This window comes from Hippopotamus amphibius, chromosome 16 (genome assembly GCF_030028045.1).
Source record: "Hippopotamus amphibius kiboko isolate mHipAmp2 chromosome 16, mHipAmp2.hap2, whole genome shotgun sequence".
Classification (NCBI taxonomy): Eukaryota; Metazoa; Chordata; class Mammalia; order Artiodactyla; family Hippopotamidae; genus Hippopotamus; species Hippopotamus amphibius.
Window position 1 is genome coordinate 18,835,398 of NC_080201.1, and position 18,108 is coordinate 18,853,505.

General features: G+C 57.7%; 1 protein-coding gene across 8 annotated transcripts in view; it reads right to left on the reverse strand.

The window, feature by feature from the left end:
• Positions 1-268: 268 nt before the first annotated feature.
• Positions 269-18,108, reverse strand: part of RIPOR1 (RHO family interacting cell polarization regulator 1) — a 46,049-nt gene continuing 28,209 nt past the window's right edge. For 4 of the 8 annotated variants that reach the window (XM_057710599.1, XM_057710597.1, XM_057710598.1 and 1 more), the window contains 21 exons: positions 8,293-8,419; positions 8,026-8,178; positions 7,779-7,857; positions 7,059-7,082; positions 6,911-6,964; positions 6,615-6,767; positions 6,450-6,513; positions 6,316-6,359; positions 6,112-6,237; positions 5,511-5,659; positions 5,308-5,437; positions 3,507-5,207; positions 3,291-3,412; positions 2,660-2,792; positions 2,261-2,396; positions 1,975-2,136; positions 1,555-1,713; positions 1,198-1,394; positions 1,024-1,107; positions 834-924; positions 269-691 (listed from right to left, as the gene is read on the reverse strand). In XM_057710599.1, coding sequence (XP_057566582.1) covers positions 594-691; positions 834-924; positions 1,024-1,107; positions 1,198-1,394; positions 1,555-1,713; positions 1,975-2,136; positions 2,261-2,396; positions 2,660-2,792; positions 3,291-3,412; positions 3,507-5,207; positions 5,308-5,437; positions 5,511-5,659; positions 6,112-6,237; positions 6,316-6,359; positions 6,450-6,513; positions 6,615-6,767; positions 6,911-6,964; positions 7,059-7,082; positions 7,779-7,857; positions 8,026-8,178; positions 8,293-8,396 — 3,963 coding nt within the window. In that variant the 5' untranslated portion in view covers positions 8,397-8,419 and the 3' untranslated portion in view covers positions 269-593. Of the gene's footprint in view, positions 692-833; positions 925-1,023; positions 1,108-1,197; positions 1,395-1,554; positions 1,714-1,974; positions 2,137-2,260; positions 2,397-2,659; positions 2,793-3,290; positions 3,413-3,506; positions 5,208-5,307; positions 5,438-5,510; positions 5,660-6,111; positions 6,238-6,315; positions 6,360-6,449; positions 6,514-6,614; positions 6,768-6,910; positions 6,965-7,058; positions 7,083-7,778; positions 7,858-8,025; positions 8,179-8,292; positions 8,420-9,251; positions 9,595-16,352; positions 16,451-18,108 lie in introns of those variants that run through there. The other 4 variants (XM_057710600.1, XM_057710595.1, XM_057710593.1 and 1 more) reach the window with 4 other exon arrangements.

An 18,108-nucleotide genomic window follows, 5' to 3' on the forward strand; every position in this document is an offset into this window, starting at 1 on the left:
AGCTCCACAGTTCAGCTCCAGTCTAGGCCCACAGCTTCCAGGCCCAGGGTACACCCACCTGCAGTCTGGGACTCCTCAGCAACACTCCACCACCCTCTTCCTCTGCCCTCTTTTCCAAGCCCAGTTCCTGCCTCTGGGCTCTCTTCCATCCAGATTTCCAGGGCAAAAACACATGGCCTTGTCACAGTTGGAGTGTGGATACACTAGTGTCAGGGCCACAGCCAGAGAGTGCTGGAGCAGAAGGTCAGGAGTGCACCAGTCCAGGCTATATAGGAAAGGCATTTTGCTTTTTTATTTTCTGTAAAACTCTGTAAATAAAATACAAAACCAAGGGACAAGGCAGGGCAGAGGCAGGACGGCCAGGCCCGGGACACTGGATCTATGGCAAGTGTGCTGAGCCGAGGCTGGGAGGCACTTGACTGCGGCACCGACTCTACCCACCCCAAGGACAACAGGAGAATATATTAGATTTTCATGGATAGGAATCTGTGAGGGAGGTGTGTCTGGAGCCAGCCTTCACCCTCCCTGCCAGTGCCTGGTAAGCCCTGAAAGTGGAGGGGGGAAGGGGCACTGGGGGCCGGTGCGTGGGGAGTTTAAAATGCCGTGCTGGCCATGCTGCCAGGCCCGAAGATGCGGGGCAGGGCATCCAGTGACTCCTCCAGCCGTCGATGGGCAGACTGTCCCTCTTCGCCTGTAATGGATAAGGATGGGGTCAGGAGTGGCCCTAGCCCCACCCTGGCCCTCCCACCCCTGACCCCATCTCACCCCTACTCCCAGCAGCCGAAATGTCCTAGCACTCAGCTTGACTCATATCTCCCATTTCCCAGCCTCACCACATTGCTGCAGGCTCTGCCGGGCTGCTTCCCTCACGGCTTCTGTGTCCGTTTGGCACAGGTACACGAGGGGCTCAATGCCTTCAGAAGCCTACCAGGGGAGAGAACATTGAGGTGGGCCCAGCAGGGCAGGTGAGAAAGGCGCATGACCTAGGGCTTAGGGAACTGGGAGGGGAGAGAAAAGGGTCACCTTGATGCAGCCCAGGGCCAGGCAGCCAGCCACTCTCGTCTGCACATCCTCATCCTCGAGCTGGTCCAGGAAGCACAGTAGGGCCTAGGTAAGGGTGGGAGCGCAGACTTAGCCAGACACTGGAAGCCTGGGACCCCACTCTTTGCCCTTAAGAGAGCCCTGCCCTACACTTACCCTTTCCCGGAAGGCAGGGCCCAGCGACAGGCTCCGGAGCTGAGTGCTGACAGCAGCCATGACCTTGTTGTTGCCATGGACAAGCAGGGAGCTGAGGGCCCGGAGCCCATCCCTTCGAAGCCGCCCCTCAGGTGCCAACCGCAGGGCCTTCAGCACAACAGCCTGGTCATCTGAGTTCAGATTCCGCACCAGTAATACTGAAAGAAGGAAGCCGGGCAGGGGGGGTGTCAGTTGGAACAAGGTGGTAGGGCAAAGAGCCTCCTGAGGTAGCATCTTTTGTACCCTCATGTCCTGAATTCACACCTTCAGACCCACCCATAAGGTTAGGCCACTTTGTGCCCAGGGCCACTGCCTCACCCTCCTCGGCAGTCTCCGTCACAAAGGCCTCCATGGAGGAGCTGTCCAGGGCTTCAACGTAACTCCAGAACTGGAAGATGGTGAGCTGCTCTCCAGGGCCTGACTGGGGCCTCCGGGGCAGCTTCTGCCCAAGGGCATCCTCCAGGAACTTGACACACACTGTGGGAGGCAGTGCCGCAGTCTCAGGGTATGGATGGACCTGAGTCCTTAGAAGGAAGAGTGCTCCCACCCCAGGTGCGGGTCCAGGGACCCAGCAGAGGGTCCAATCTGGGCCCTTTTGTGCTGAGGCATGAGCCTTCGATATTTCTTCCCAGTGCTCAGCTCAGCATGTCTGTGTGGGCTGACCTGGCTTTCCCTGAGGTCCCAACACTGGGGATCTGAGAAAGGAGGGCAGAGGGGACAGGTAGGCAGCCCACTTACCAGCCTCGGCTAAGCCTGGCTGGCGCACGGAGAGACGGGCGCTGTACTGATTGCAGAAGGTGAGGAGCACCTGCTCCACAGGGCAGATGAAGGGGCTGAGTCCCTCTGTGCATTGGTCCCAGAAGGTCAGGAAGCCGGGCCGAGAGGCTGAGAACTGCACCACTGCAAGGAGGTGCAGGAAACTGTCAGCAACAGAGCAGGCAGGTGGGGAGACAGGCACATAGATGGGGTAGGGCAAGGGAGGAGCTTTGGGACAGACACGAGCCAGAGCCCACACAGCCTTTACCTTCCTGGGCAGAGGTGGCAGGGATTTCCCATCGCCTGCTAAGCTCACATACTGCTTCAAGCACTCGGGCCTCCCGCAGTAGCCGCTCCAGGGCCCATGCCTCCTGGCAGCGCAGGGGCCCAAATGTGCCCAGTTTCTGAAGAATAGGGGTGGCCAAGTAGTTCAGACCTCAAGGTAGAGCTTAGAGAGGGTAGAGAACCAGGGACTACAAGTCCTAGCATGCATCGGGAGAGGCTTGGGGGAACCAGAGTATGGGAGGTGATCCATTCAGCAAAAGCCAGGCCCTGGGACATTGGGGAGTGGAACTCAGAGGAAGTGTGGAAGGCGAGGACTGAAGTGCAGGGCTCCCTGGGGGAAGGGGCTACCAGGGGAGGGTGGGGGGAATACCACTAGCCTCACCAGCAGGAGGTGGCTGCAGTGGTACAGGTGCTGGACCAAGGCAGCGTCCAGAGCTGGACACTCTGTGCTGAGGGGTCGGGCACTAGGTGAGTCGAGGCTGTCCTCAGCCCCAGGCTCCGGGCTGTTTGGGGGCCTGAGAGAAAAATGGGGTCAACCGCCCCAGGAGCACACATCATCATCTGGTCACCAGTGTACTTTTATTCAGCTCCCCCAATCCGAGAACAGAACAGATGATGCACAAACAGACAATGGGTAAGTTCACAGAGGACTTCCAGAAGGAGGAAAGGGCTGGGACCAGCAGGTGGCACCAGGGGTCTCCAGAGCCAGTCTGCTCAGGGCCACCTCCTGAGCAGCTAGGACTACTGGGACTGCTGGGGCTGCCGGAGCTGAGATGGGTGGGAGTAGGGTTGCAGGCGGGATGGTCTATGCAATGTGGACTGCAAGGGGTTGTGGCCCAAGAGGTGCAAGGCACACAAGGAGTACATGTACCCGCCAGCAAGTCCATCCCCTCCCGCCCACCTCCCATCTTGCTACTCTCTTTACAAGCTCCACCTGGCCTCACCTCACCTGTTCCCCTTTCTCCTTTACCTGGTACTCACCTCCCCTCCTCCCCCCTCACAATGCCCCTCACCTGTCCCCAGGACCATCATTGTCTTCATCTTCATCCTCGTTGAGGAAGCTGAAGCTCTCCAGGGCATGCTCCACAGTGATGCTAAGACTGGAGGTCCGGCTGCGAGTCAGGCCTTGTCTCTGCTGGAGTTGTGAAGGGCGTCAGAGCTGCCACCCCTGCCTGGCTGCCCTCCCTGCGCTGCCACGGCCCAGCCCAGCCCAGCCCAGCCCTCCTCACCATGAGCAGACTCTCCAGCCGGGTCACCTCCTGCTCCAGGCCCTGCAGCTCAGGAAACTGGCCACGATAGTCATCCAGGGCAGCCATTAGGGCCCCCAGTGCCTCCTCCAGCCGCCTGTCCCCAGCCCCTCCAGCTGCCCCTGGAACTGGAGCCTGGGAAGCCCTGGCCACTCTAGGGTCTGAATGCTGGGGCACAGGGGCTAGGGGTGAGGGAGGGAGACTTGGGCTCTGATGGTTGGCTTCTGGGGGGTTTGGGGAAGGGCTTGTGAGGGGTTCCCAACTGGAGCAGGTAGGAGTTGGGTGGGAGGTGCTGGGGGTTATGGGGTCTGCCTGAGTGCAGGGAGTGGAGGCTGGGTAGCTACAGGACAGGGGGTCCACACCTGGGAGGGGAGGGTCTGTGTTTGCAGAGGGGCTGGAGAGCGTAGCAAGGTCTAGAAAAGTGGAAGGGCTTACGGTTATAAGGGTGAAGCTTGTGACAGAATGGGTGGGACTCCCTGTGGTCTGGACTGGGTCCTTTGCATCGAGTATAGTACTGTGAGTTGAAATCCTGGCTTTGTGAGTAGGGGTTGCAGTAGTGTAGGTGGGGCTTGTGGTAGTGTGGGTAGGGCTTGCAGTATTGTGGGTGGGGCTTATCGTGGTATGGGTAGGGCTTGCAGTATTGTGGGTGGGGCTTATTGTGGTGTGGGTAGGGCTTGTAGCAGTGTGGGTGGGGCTTACTGTGGTGTGGGTAGGGCTTGTAGCAGTGTGGGTGGGGCTTACTGTGGTGTGGGTAGGGCTTGCAGTAGTGTGGGTGGGGCTAGTGGTAGTCTGGGCTGGGCCTGTGGCACTAGCTGTAGGGCCCGCAGTCGTGAGGGTAGAGACCATGGGGTTGTTGGTGGGGCTTATGACAGTGTGTACTAGGTTTGTGACTGTGTGGCTGAGGCTTGTGGTGGTCTGGACTGGGTCTGTAGTAGTGGGGGTAGGAGCTGCAGGAGTGAGGGTAGAGAGCATTGGTTTGTGGGTGGGACTTGTGGTGGTCTGGACTGGCCCTGTGGTGCTGGGGGTAGGGCCTGTAGGAGTGAGGGTAGAGACCGCAGTCTTGTGGGCAGAACCTGTGGTGGTGTGAGTGGGGCTTGGAGTACTATGGGTAGGCCTTATGGCACCAGAGGTGGAACTTGCAGTGGTGTGGGTGGGGTCTGGCAATTCAGAAGAGCTAGAATTTATGGTCTTGTTAACCGAGTCTAGGTGTGCAGATGGGGCAGGGTCTGTTGTACTGAGAGTGGGGCTTGCGGTAGAATGGCCAGAGTCCAGGGCAGGAGAGACAGGACTAGGGTGCTCCCCATGGGTGGGATCTGGGTGTGCAGGTGGGCTAGGTCCCCGGACTAGGCTTTCTAGGCCCGCAGCCTCCACTGAAGCCTCAGCCAGGGCAGCATCCACACTGGCCTCACTGATGTGGCTCAGAGTCCGGCTGTAGGGGGCATGCCCATTGGCCAGGGCTGGAGCCATGGCCCCCTCCTCATCCACGGGCCCAGAAGTGGAGGTCTCAGCCCTGCGGAAGGCAACTTGGATGGGCAGAGGCTCGGGCTGCTGCACCAGGGGCCTGGGGGCTGAGGAGTGGCGGGCGGTGCCCGAGAGCTGTGGGCTGGAGGAGTCATCGGAAGATTCAGATGACAGGGACCACGCTGTCCCATTCTCCAGCTCCTCCTGCCGCCTCAGCATATTCTGGAAAAGAGAACGGGACGTTTCAGGACCCCTCCCAGGAAGCCCCTGGGGTTGGGGGGCGGGGGGGTGGGGGAGGCGCTGAGCCTGGGATGTGACTCACATAGAAGGCCTGCTCCCGAAGTGAGGGCGTGTCTGGTGGGCTCTGGCTATAGGTAGAGAAGCGCTTGGTGACCGTGGAGGCCTTGTTGACAGTAGAAGCGGCTGAGGGCTGGTCATCCTTGTCGAAGGGACTGGAGAGAGAAGAAGCTGTTAGCAGGTGCCACAAATCCTAGCCCAGTCTCCAAGCCCCTCAGCCCCACCAACCTCCAGGTGACTTCCAGGCTAAGCTTGATGGTGCCGAGATCGTTAATGTCTACAGCTACAACCTGGGGCAGGGCGGCGAACAGGTCCTTGGTCTCACAGGAGACGCTGCCCACAACCACATGGTTGGCCAGGCCTTTCAGTTCTGTCACCTGTAGCCAAGAATGCACGGTGGGGTCATAAGGATGTAGGGGTCATGAGACTGTGGGGGATCAGACACCTGAATTTGCATAGAGGTTATGAGACAGTCACCGGGTCGTGGGGCCATGAGGAAGTTGCAGGGAATGGAGTTCTCAGGGTAATGGGGCCATGGAGGCTTGAAGCAGCCTGGGAGCACAGGGATCACAGAGGTCTAAATCTGTAGTCATTGAGGTCATAGGGGTCACAGCCTCATGGGAGCTCAGGGGTCAAATATTCACAAGGTCAGAAGGTCATAAGGAAACCACACGATCATGAAGGTCAAGGGGTCATATATTCACAGGGCCATGGAACAAGGTGGGGGTCACAGGGGTAAAGGTATCAGGATCTTGAGGGTCATAAGGGGTTCACAGGGTCATAGAGTCACGGGATCTTGGTGTCCTATGGTCCTGGGCAGAAACATCACCTTAATGGACAGGAATTCTGCGAGCAGAGGGAGAAAGACGGTTTCCTCGCTGTCCCACACCTGCTTTCCGCTACTCTCTATGCGGCCCCGCAGTTTCCAGCGCTGACGCCCATATTTCATGTAGATCTAGGGGAGGAGGCAGGATGAAGCAGCCCTTGGTGCTGCGACCCTGCCATCCCAGCCCCTCCCTGCCCATCCTCCTACCTCATACTGATCGCCCACACATAGCCTGGCGAAGCCGGCCAGCCCTGGGAGTGGGGGAGAAGGAGGTGAGCCGGGTCGAGGGGTCTCAGGCACACACTTCCCCCTCCCTGCCACCAGTCGGCCTCACCACTCACCTTTCATCCGGAGATGGAACTCGCCCAGCTGTGCTTCTAGCTCGCTCTCTAGCAGACACATGCTCTGGGGTGGATGGGCAGGGACAGGAGGAGGTCAAGAACCTGTCCCCTCTCACCAGCTCTGCCACACCCTGTGCCTCTGCCTCACGGGCACACATCCCTCACCTCTGTGTATTCCCGATGCCCCCGAGTAGCCTCAGCCAGGCTGTCCCGGGCCTCACGACTCCCTGGGGAGCCGGTGCTGTATGCACGGACCATGTTGTAAGCGCCATCTCGGAGACGCCGCTGGACACAGTATGCCTCATACAGCTCGTCGATCTGGGCAGATGAGTGGGGTGGCAGAGTGGGGATTGAGATTCACTACTGGGGTTGCTCACCCAGGGCCTAGGATCATCCCATCTCCCTGTGATACCCAATCCCCCACCCCACACTGCAAGCACGCACGCATGCTGCACAAGTACCTTGCTGGCGTGGAACTCCAGCCGTCGCAGGAAGCGTTCAATGGACTTGACTTGCTGGGGGAGAGGTGCGTTAGGAGAAGCCTGAGGCCCAGGGCCCTTTACCTCCCCCTGAGCCAACTTCTTCCAACACTGTTCTCTATACACTCACCTTATCCAAGTCATACAGGAAGCCCTGTGGGGAGAGAGGTGGGGGGCATTAGAAGGCAGGGGAAGTACTCCAGCAGGGGCACTTGCTCACCTAGACCCATCTAGCTCCTTTTCTTCACAGCCTTCCTCCCTCTCACACCACAGTCCACAGCCATTCCAGTCAAAGCAGGGACTGACCTACCTTCCCGCATGCCTGGTCTTTGCTGGTGTCATAGATCTGGTCCCCATGACCCCTCTAGTACTCTTACCCCCACCTCTTCCATGGGATCCCTCCCCTGGCCCACTGTCTTTCCTACAACTCCTAGGAAGAGAGCTCTGTGCCTCCTCATGCATGGTTCCCTCTACCTGGGAACTCCTGTTCATGCTTCAAGACCCAGCAAAATGTTTCTTCCTCTTGGAAACCCTGACCTGTTCCCCAGGAAGAACCATGGATCTCCCTCAGTAACACTACAACATAATCTCCTGCTGTCCATGTCTGCGGGGTTAGACTCACCCCACTGGAAGGCACTGGGTCCCAGGCAGAAAGTGCATGCAGCGTGGGAAAGCTGAGGAAAGAAACCTCCCCAGCCTTTCCTGATATCCCCTTTTCTAGTCACAGCTGGACTAAGCTACTCCAGAAAACAGCCCTGATGTCACCCAGGGCTGGCCCTGCCCAGCCCCCCACACCACAAGAGCAAAGGGCATTAATCCAGGGCATATAGGATGCCAACCCTTCACTCACCAGGCGGGAATTCCTCTTGGACTCCCTTATCTGTCCTTGGAGTTTCTCCTGCTCCTGCTGGTGCACTTCCAAATAGGCCCTGGGGAAAGGGGTGATCACAAGAGTTATCTTACCTCTCCAGCCTCTCCAGCCCAGGGAACAGGCAGTGAGGAGAAGGTGTGAGGTTGGGGAAGGTTCCTACCAGCAGAAAGGGGATGAGGCCTTAGGGAAGGATCCTGGGACAAGGTGTTGGGAGGGCATTGCTTACGTCAGGCCTCGCTTGAGTGCAGTGTACACCAGGTCCAGGCGCTCAGGCTGCGGGACCTTGGGGGCTGGGTGCGCCACTGAAAACATCTTGGACACTCGGGAAAGAGCTGGGGGCTTTCGTGGGGGTCCCGGGGGACTGAAGGCCGGGAAGCTCCTAAGGAAGAGACTGCACTCAGAAAGGCGCAAGAAGTCATCCCCCAAACCCTCACTTGCACACTCCAACCGGGTCAGACTCTCTTGAGCACATTAGCCCCCTTCTGCTGCATACCTGGGCCCCCGCTCCTGGCTGCCGAGGACGCCTGCGAAGGACTGGCTCCTACTGACCCGGGCGCTGAGCAGGCGGCGCTGCGGCCGCACCGACAGGGACATCATGGAATGAGTCCGCGCGGGGCTCCCTGCGGATGGCGAAGGCGGGTGTCCAGCGCTAGTCAGGCCCTTGAAGCCCCCCCTCCCTGCGGCGCAGTCTCTGGATCTCAGTCCCGCCCGACACAGCCTGACGCCCGGAATCCGAACCCCACCGGCCCTGGCGCTAATGACAGGGCGGCCGCGGTGACTCGCTCTCGGACTCAGCGTGGCCTCGGCTCGGCCCCCACTTCCTGCAGAGGTGCAGGCTCCGCCCGCCGCGCGGGGCAGGAAGGGGGGTCGCACTGGGACCCTCCCGGGGCTGGGAAGGGGCAGGAAAGGGGAGGGGCGCGCGAAGAATGTGCGGAAGCGTCTGTTTACCCGGGGGTGGGGCGGGCTCCCCAGCCCTGCCCCTGACCTCCTCCCCGCAAGTGGACCAGGAGCTCCCACTCCCGCACCCCGAGAGGCCGCAGGAGGTCACGGGGCGGGGCGGGGTGCGTGCTCTGAACCCAGCGGAGCTGCCTGGCAGGCCCGGCCTGCGCAGGTTGGGCTCCCCAAACCCGCCCGCCCTGCGGAAGTTGCTCTCCTCCAGCCCCCACCCGCTCCGAGGCGCCCAGACGCCAGAGCCCTCCTGGCGCCCGGAGCCGGGGCATTCCCAGGGTGGGGGGCAGTGCCGAGAAGTGCCCCACCCCCTCCACTTTCCTGAGACTCCAAAAGAGAAACTGAGTCACTGATAGCTGCCTTCGCCGGTGATCTTAGCAGGAAGAGATCCTCCGCAGACCCCCATTCCGCTCCGGCGAAACACACGCCCCAGTTCCCCAGACCCCGGCCCGCAGCCCCCTGGGACCAGCCCCAGAGCCTTCGCAGCCACAGACCAGGTCCTACCTTTCTTCTTGGAGCTCATGGTAGGTGCGGGACAGCCCCTCAAGCCCCGCGCTTGCCCCCCGTATCCCTGCCGGCCCAGGGCCACTCAGTGCCGGCCAGGCTGGGCCCCGCGCTCGCTCCCAGCGACTCTGGCTCCGGCTTCAGCTCCTCCCGGCGCCGCCCCCCGCCCAGTTCCTGCCGCCTGACTCAGCCCGCCGGGATGGGGCGGGACCGGCCGGACCAGGGGGGCACCGGGCCCTTGGCCCCCCGCCCATCCTCTAGGGGGGATAACTGGGGGTTCACCTCAGGCAGGGGGCTGACGGGGGTCTTCTCGGCTGGGTCAGGCGTGTGGGTAAAGGAAGTTCAGCATGGCAATGAATACGGAGAGAGAGAGTGAGGACACCGGGTAGGGGGCTGAATTGGGTGCAGTTAGCACAGGAGGCTCATAGAGTGGCTGTTGGGGGTGCTGAGAGACAGCTGGACACAGAGGGCTGAGAGTAGGGGTTCTGAGTATGTGAAAGCTAGAGAGCAAGGGCTGAGAGAGTGGAAAGAAGGGCTGGGAGTGCTGCGTGGAGGGACTGTGTCAAAGGACAGCAGAGGAGCACTGAGCATCAGGGGGCTTGGAGGCTGAGGAGCTGAGAGTGGGGGACTGGATCCACCCCATATTATGTGTTGCCGCCCGAAGAAGGAAGAGAGTCCCACAGCACCATGCACCACCCCATCCCTCCACCCACAGAGGGGTGCTCAGTCTGGACACTCCCTCTACTCCCAGGCCACAGGGAAGAGGATCAGGTCCCACTGCCCAATCAGGGAGTTCTCTCTAGCAAAAGCTGCATTCTAGGGTAGAGGCCCCATCCTCTGGCCCCCAGCTCACATGGGCTGAATCCCCTTGGTGTCAGCCCTTTCCCTGCCACCAGTATCTCTTCATTGACTATCTCTATCCAACTCTAGCCTGGATAGAGGCCACCATGCCCAGGGTCCACTGGGCATCTCATCCTCTCAGAGGGGCTGGGTGCTCCCCTACCCCATACACACTCCTGCTCCTTTGATGACTACGTTAGCCTGAGAAAGTTCCTTTACCTCATAAGCTTTTCCATTTCTAAAATAAAGATAACTTATTAGGCAGATAAAAAAAAAACAAAAAACAAAAAACAAACACTCCTGCCACCCCCACAGTTTCAGATGCAAGATGTCTAAGGATCATTGAGAAATGCTCTCTCCCCTCCCTCCTTGAAGACTGGATGCTGTGCACCCTATGCTGGCAGCTATGCATTCCCGTGGATTGCCCACCCAACACTGGCCTCTCTGCTCCCTGCAGGCACCCTCCATGACAACACCCCAGCCTCATCATCTGGCTCTGGAATGCCCCTTTCATAAATCAGAACCACACTGACCACAACCTTCAGGCGCTCTCCATCACCCCCACCTCACCTGCCTTCTATTTGAGACCTCTTGAGCCCTCAGCTCATTTACTCATTTATTTACTAAGGGACAACCCTATGCCAGTTTCTGGAGATACAGCCGGAATTGCAAGGACATCTCCCTGCACAGAGCTCACAAGCTGCCTCTGCTTCCTTTCTCTCTGCTACCTCCCTCCTACCTCCTCTTCTCTACCTTCTTTGCACACCCTTCTCCCCAGCCTGGATCTGCAGCCCCACTTCAGCTTGCTCCCTGCTACCAATATCTCCAGCACCCTGGGCTTCTCTTACCTGGCAGAAACCAACCCTGGGTAACCCAACCCCCTGCCTTCTCTGCACCTGCACACAGGCTGGCGGGAGCTGCCAGAGGTCTTGGCACAGCAGCTGGGCTGGAAAGGAGCAAATCTCAACCTCAGCCAGGCTCTTGTTTCCCATGTGGGAAATCCTCATGTGTGACCCTAGCCATCTCTCTCCCTTCCCATGGAAGATGAATATTTTGGACTTTCTCCACAAGCCTCAAACAAGCTCAAGTCACTCCCACATAAAAGATGAAAACAACCCTGGAAACTATCCAAATGTTCATCAGTAGATAATGGAATGCTATACAACGAAAAGAATGAACATACATGCAACGATAAGGATGACTCCTACAGACATAATGTTGAGGGAAAGAAGCAAGACCACAAGAGAGGATATATATATGTGTCCCTTGATGTGAAATTCAAAAACAGTTAAAGTTAATCTATCGTGATAGAAGTCAGAACAGTAGTGACTATTAATAGTAGTGACACTACCCCTGGGGAGTAGTGACTGGAAGGGAGCACAAGGGGGCTGACAGGGTCCTGATTATGTTCTGTTTCCTAATAATAATCTAGTAATCTGGGTTCTATTTCCTGAATCTATATGGGTGTGTTCCTTTGTGAAAATGTATTGTGAACTGTATACTTAGGACATGTATCCTTTCTGTGTGAATATTATATTTCAATATAAAGTTAACTTTAAATAGATAACTATAAAAAGAAATGACCCCTCTGTGGACTTTGAGTCTTTCTAGCTACCCAACCCCCAACCTCTCACCCTATTTGACTCTTTGAGAGCCAAGTTTCTTGAAAAGATGTCTACCTCCATTTCCTCTCTACACCCACCCACTCTTCTTCCTATCCTGGTCCAGCTTCTGTACCCAGTACTCCCCTGACTGGTCCAGACAAGGTCACCAGTGACTTCCCCATTGCTAAATCCAGTGTCCAGTGTTTAGTCCTTATCCTACCTGATCTCAGCAAAGCCTTTCACTGTGTAGTTCTCTTCCTCTTCCTTGAGCCTTTCCTTGTCTTGGATTTCAAGAGGCAACATGCTCCTAGCTTTCTACCTATCTCTCTGGCTACACATCTTATTTTCCCAGAGGAGCTGTCTTTCTCCCCATGCTCGAGTGGGCCTCATCCTCCCCACTCATGGGCTGGGTACATCTCTCACAGCTCAATGCCATCTAAATGTTGCCAGCTTCCATATCTCTTCCTTGGCCAAACCATTCTTCTGAGCATCAGGCCTGTTTATCCAACTGCTTGCTTGATACCTCCCAGAAGCTGAGTGACTACTTGGAGAGGATTATTATGGATGTGCTGAGTTTGAAGTCCCAAACTAAAGTCGACACTTACCTCCTCAAACCTGACTCTCCCCAGTCTTAACCTCTCCATGACAGCCCCACCATCTATTTATCCAGTTGTTCAAGACAGAAACTAGGAATCATCCTGCATCCCGAAGCCTCTGTTAACCCCCACATCTACTCAACCACCTACTCCTGCTATCTCTGGAATCTGCCCCCTCACATCCACCCCCATAGCTAGAACTCAAGTTCAAGCCATCACCAGTTCTCACCTAGAATGTTACAACAGCTTCCTAATGGGTTCCCAGTCTCCATGCTAACTCACAATGATCTATCCTATTTTTTAAGCTCTTTATTGAAGTATAATTGCTTTACACAGTTGTGCCAGTTTCTGCTGTACAACAAAGTGAATCAGCTGTATTTATACATACATTCCCATATCCCCTCCCTCCTGCGACTCCTTCCCACCCTCTCTATCCCACTCCTCTAGGTCATCACCAATCATTGAGTTGATCTCCCTGTGTTATGCAGCAGCTTCCCACTAGCTATCTATTTTACATTTGATAGTGTATGTATGTCAGTGCTACTGTCTCACTTCGTCCCAGCTTCCCCTTCACCCCCCTATCCATCTGTTACATGAGGATAACAAAAGGGACTCCTCTGGTGGTTCAGTGGTTAAAAATCTGCCTTCCAATGCAGGGGATGGGGGTTTGATCCCTGGTAGGGAAACTAAGATCCCATATGCTGCAGGGCAACTAAACCTGTGTGCCGCAACTACTAAGCCCATGAGCCACAACTAGAGAGAAGCCTGCAGGGCAATGAAAGATCCTGCATACTGCAATGAAGATCCTGTGTGCCGCAACTAAGACCGAATGCAGCCAAAGATAGATAGATAAATATTTTTTAAAATGAGGATAACAACAATAATAACAACTATCTCACAGGGCTGGTGGGAGGATGAAATGAGATACTTCCCCTATCAGGAGTGGTTGGGGAAGGGAGAATTGTATGTGGAGTACAGAAGTTGGGGTGGACACAATACCTCATTGTAAGCACATGATAAATAGTAACTGCTGTTATTAACAATTACTAATCTGCCCAAGATTATACAGCTGCTAAATGGTAGGGTCAGGATTCAAACTCCAGGACTCTAAATCTTTAACTTCCCTCTATTCTAACTCTTTTGAAACATCAGTGGGCATTCCCCTACTCTAAGGATAAAGTGCAGACTCTAACATGACCTACAAGCCCTTCAGGCTCTGTCCCCCTCATGTACCTTCCTCCTCCCATCACAGTTCTCTCCTTCCCTCACCCCCCCCCACCCCACCCCCACCATGGTCATTCTGGTCCAGCTACTGTGAATTCTCTCCATGCCTGTAAGGCTCTTCAGCATTTAAGCAGCAGCTCTCATTGATCCTATATCCTCTTCTCACTACTCTCAGCCTGATCAGCTCCCTCTCTTTTTTCAAGTGTTATCCTACTACTTCTTCCTCCAGGAAGCCTGCCCTGGATTGGTTCCCCCTTTTAGGTGCCTCATAGCTTCCTCTGTCTGATCCCTGAGGCCACACAACTCAGTTGTCAGTTCTCCTTTAGGGTCTGTCTTCCAACCAGACTGTGAACTCTGGGGGCTGAGGCCTGTCTGCTTTGCTCACTGCTGTATCCTCTGTGCCCTGCACCAAAGCAATGAAGGAGGGCAGGAGCTGAGTATGAGTTGGGGGCTGATCAAACTGGGTTGCTGAGATACAGGTAGATGCTGAGGTGCTGGAGGAGTAGATTTCAAGTCTCTGTCCACTTCAACAACCCTCGCAGATAACTTCCTTTTCCCTTCCTTACTTTCTGATTGCATCAGCAAGTGGGGTTCTGCTCCCTGAGAATGGGGCAGAGTGGGGGTTCCCTGGGATTCTGGAACTGAGTAGGTGGGCTGGATTCAGAGTAGGTTGACTGTCCCATCAGCTTTCTTTCTCTGACTGGGCATCTGCCACAGGGACCACGATGTATAACTGTTGGTCCAAATGATCATCAAAATATTAATCTAAGTGACAATTCCAGGGAATGAACAGGCAGGATCTCCTCTGCTAGGGGCAGGGGAAGGGAAAGAGCTGAACCCCTTGCGCTAAGGGAGAGGGGCAGGGGTGGGGGTAGGTGGTTAGCTGATAAGAGCCAGGGGACTCTCTGGACTCATGCCAGCGCTAAAGGCTGTTCTGGATATGGGAAAGAACCCAGGTCTCAAGGGTGATGGGGCCTGCAGCATAGCTAGCTCGGGGCAGCTAGGAATAGAACTATGGCGGCACGCGTGGCCCCAGATCCCACCGCCTCCAGTACCCTCTATACGCCAAAACTGGTGCACTTGTACTGAGCAGGAGGTCCCCCCCACCTGTGCTGCCCAGCTCAACAGTATGCCAGGCCAGCCTCTTTCCTGAGAGTCCCTGGTCCAGCCCCGCCCCACCGCAGGGCCGCCCCGGACAGAGGTAAACACACGCTAAAAATAACCCGGGCAAGGGGCGGCTTCAAGGAAGAATGGGGTCCCTCCTGAGCCTGCCCCTGTCTCCATGGCAACCGCCCCAAACCCGGCTGCTGACGTCATGCCGCAGCTGCGGGAGCAGGGAGGGAGAGGCACGCGATGCGGCCTGGGGCCCCCCACCCCGGAACCGGGCGGAGGCGGCGGAGTGGCCTCACTTCCTGCCGGCCCCCTTCCTGGTCAGCTGGTCACATTCCCGGGACGACAGCGCACTGGAAGCCTTGTGGCCTCCCCCGGGCCGAGCGTGGCAGAGGCGCTGGTCCGAGCTGCTGTGAGGGGCCCTCAGTGACTCGGCCAGCCGCGTGTACTCCCCGCCTGCTTTTCCACCCGGGGAGGACGTAGCCTGGTGCTCTGTGTGCCCCCCTCACCCCCGCCCATTTTCAGGTACCCTTCTGTAGCTGCTGCCCCACAGGACCCAGGACAGGGAGGGAGGGTTGAAGTGGGCACTAAGCCTCCTGGTCTCCTTGGACTATTTTGTACCTCACTCTCCAATTCTCGTCCCCGCTCCCCTCCTTCCCCGCCTCTACCCTCTGTGCCAGGGAAGTGGACAGTGCAGTGGCAAGAATTTAGATCTGGGTCTAATTCCCACCTCTATCCAAACCCGCTGTGTGACCTTCAGAATATTACTTAACCTCCCTGGGCTAGTTTCTGCATCCGCCAGATTTTCTGGTAACCCTCCTCAGAAGGCTATGCCGTCATTGAGCGATGCAGGCCCAGGGCAAGCCCCACAGAAGTACCACCGTTATTGTTATATTAGACTGCACACAGTAGGTGCTCGGCCAGCTAGCCTGGACATGTATTAGAAGCAACCCAGAACTGGCTGAGATGGGTCAGTCTCCAAGGCTGAACTCAGGCCTCATCGGAAGAGGAGAACAGAGGGTGCTGAAGTCAGGCTTACCCGGACCCCTAGCCCTGATGAGCAGCCCCTTGCCCAAACCGGTTCTGCAGGGTGCTCAGGCCTGGCAGCTTGCAAAGTCCCCACACCAGCCTCTCATTTCCAGGTAACAGGGTCTGTTCCCCCACCGCATCGGGGCGGTCCTCTTCCGCCTGGGCCGCGCCAGATTTGGGCGAAGAGCCCAGCCCAAGGCCGGATCGGCCACCTCGGGTCGGGCCCCAAATCGGCTTAGGCCAGCTGGTGGGTCCAGAGAGATTAGCTCATCTCGGAGGCAGGCCTGCACCTCTTGTCGCCCTCTCCCCATTCCCAGCTCAGTCTCTCCCGCGGCGAGGACTGTGGGGCTCCCGGTGAGCGTCCGTGCCAGGGCCCAGGCTGGCGCCAAGGGCCCACCCTCAGGCCTGGCCCACACCAGAGCCCTGGGGCACGGGCCGTCTGGGCCTTGCCGTGGGTGGGAAGGAGGCAGCACCGGGTGCGGCAGGCCCAGAGGCGGCGGCTTTTTGTGGGCGTTCTCCGCGCCGGAGGGGAGGGGAGGAACAACACCGCGAGGCCTGGGTCCCAGAGATGGGGCGATACGGGACAGGGCCGCAGCCGGGGCAGCAGATCCGGGACTCCCCAGGTGGGGTAGGCACCAGCACGGCCGCGCCCGACCCCCGCCCGGCCCGCGGCCCCCAGAAACAGCGGGGACACTCACATGGCTGCGCCGGGCTGCGCGGACCTCGCCCTCTCCGTGCACTCTTCGCTGCCCGGCTAGGTCGCGCCGCAGCTGCCGCTGTCGCCGCCGCCGGTGCCCGCCCCTCCCTCTGCTCCGCCGCCTGCCGCCCAGACGCCCCGCTCCTCCCCTGGCTGGCTGGGCCCCTCCCCCTGTGCTCCCGCACCCCTGGAGGCGCCCACGGCTCGCTCCGCCCTCTCGGCTAACGGGGCAGGCCGGTGGCCGGCGGCGTCCACCAGCTTGACTGGGCGGGGGAGGGGAGACGGGCGGGACCCTGGAGGTGGTAGTTCTCAGCGCTCGGGATCGGGATACATATGCGGGAATTGGGCGACTTTCGGACAACCAGTAGTAAAAGCAGGAAGGAACCATTCTTTCTCACGCTGACCCCAAAACCGGGTGCACCGGAGAGCCTCGCTTGCCTGCTCCTTCCTCGGATTCCGTGGGCTCTAGAGACCTTTTAGGCCCCCATATGGGAAACAGGTCCCGGAGCAGCCACTGCTGGGCTGCGTTAGTTGCAGGAAAGGATCAGGGCCAGATTCAGAGAGGGGAACAGGAAGGCCTGAAGCCTACTCATCAGACAGCTTCTGGGTCTGGACGCTGCCCCTCAGCCCTGCCCATCTGCCAGCCTCAGTTTCCCTGCTGTGGGGGCAGGCTGAGTTCTTAGCCAGGCCAGGCATTCACCACTCACTGAGTACTAGCATCTGTGGAGTCTCAGGCCTTGCTCTGCGAGCATGGGTGAGGACCCTGGCAAGGTCTGGGTACATATCCAAGGGGGCCAGAGCCCAGTCCTTTCCAATAAGGCAGCTAGAATACTGGCTCTCCCCTGGAGTGGGCTGAGGTGGAGCTGATAGCTGACCTCACCCTGGGGTCAAAGGGCCAGCTCCACTCCCCCACCCCTCCCATCAATAAGACAACACTGGTTGTCTCCAACCCTGAAAGATCCCCCACCCTTCAGGCTTCACTCTATAGTCTGTCACCTTTAGAGGTAGCACAGATACATCCAGAAGGTTTGAGGGACTTTAAGAGGTTTCTGAATATCTGCCCCACCCTCCTCCGGTGGGTTGGTCTTGACAACCCAGAGGTTGGGGGGTGGGGTGGGCAGGGGCCCTCAGGGGCACTGACATCCTCTCCCTCACCAGCTCTTTACAGAGACACACCTTGCCCTCTCCTAGTTCTCCCCCATCTCCAGTCCCTCCTCTTTGCCTTCCTTTGCAACACCCCCTTTTCTGTAGTCAGTAGACCTGGGGATTGCTTCCAGAAACTGGGTTCTTCTTTTGATTTCTCTCACCCTAAAATATCATCCAGTCTTAGGACCTCATCCATCCACTGTTGAATATCCTGAGCCTTCCCCTGTGCCCAGAACACTCTCCTGTCCTAGAGCCCCTGGATGACCCACCAGATCTCATGACCTTCCCCAGAGTGACTCTTCTTCCTTTTCTTCTCATCTCTGCAAAGCACCACTGTCCACCCAGGCTCCCAACTGAGTGAGGCTGGGCCTCTCTGGAGCTCTCAATACTGACAGCAGTTGGTCCCTGCCCACCTATAAAGTCATCTCAGCAAGCCATCCTCTGACCACCTTCTCCAAAGACAGCCTCTCCTTGGTACTCTCTGTCCCTATGTCCTTTGGACTCATGCCTTCATGTCACCCATCACCACAGGGCAGCACGTGTGCTCACGTGCCTAAGCCTGCCTCACGGTGAGTCTCTAAGCTGTGTGCGGGCAGGGGCTATGGATGTCC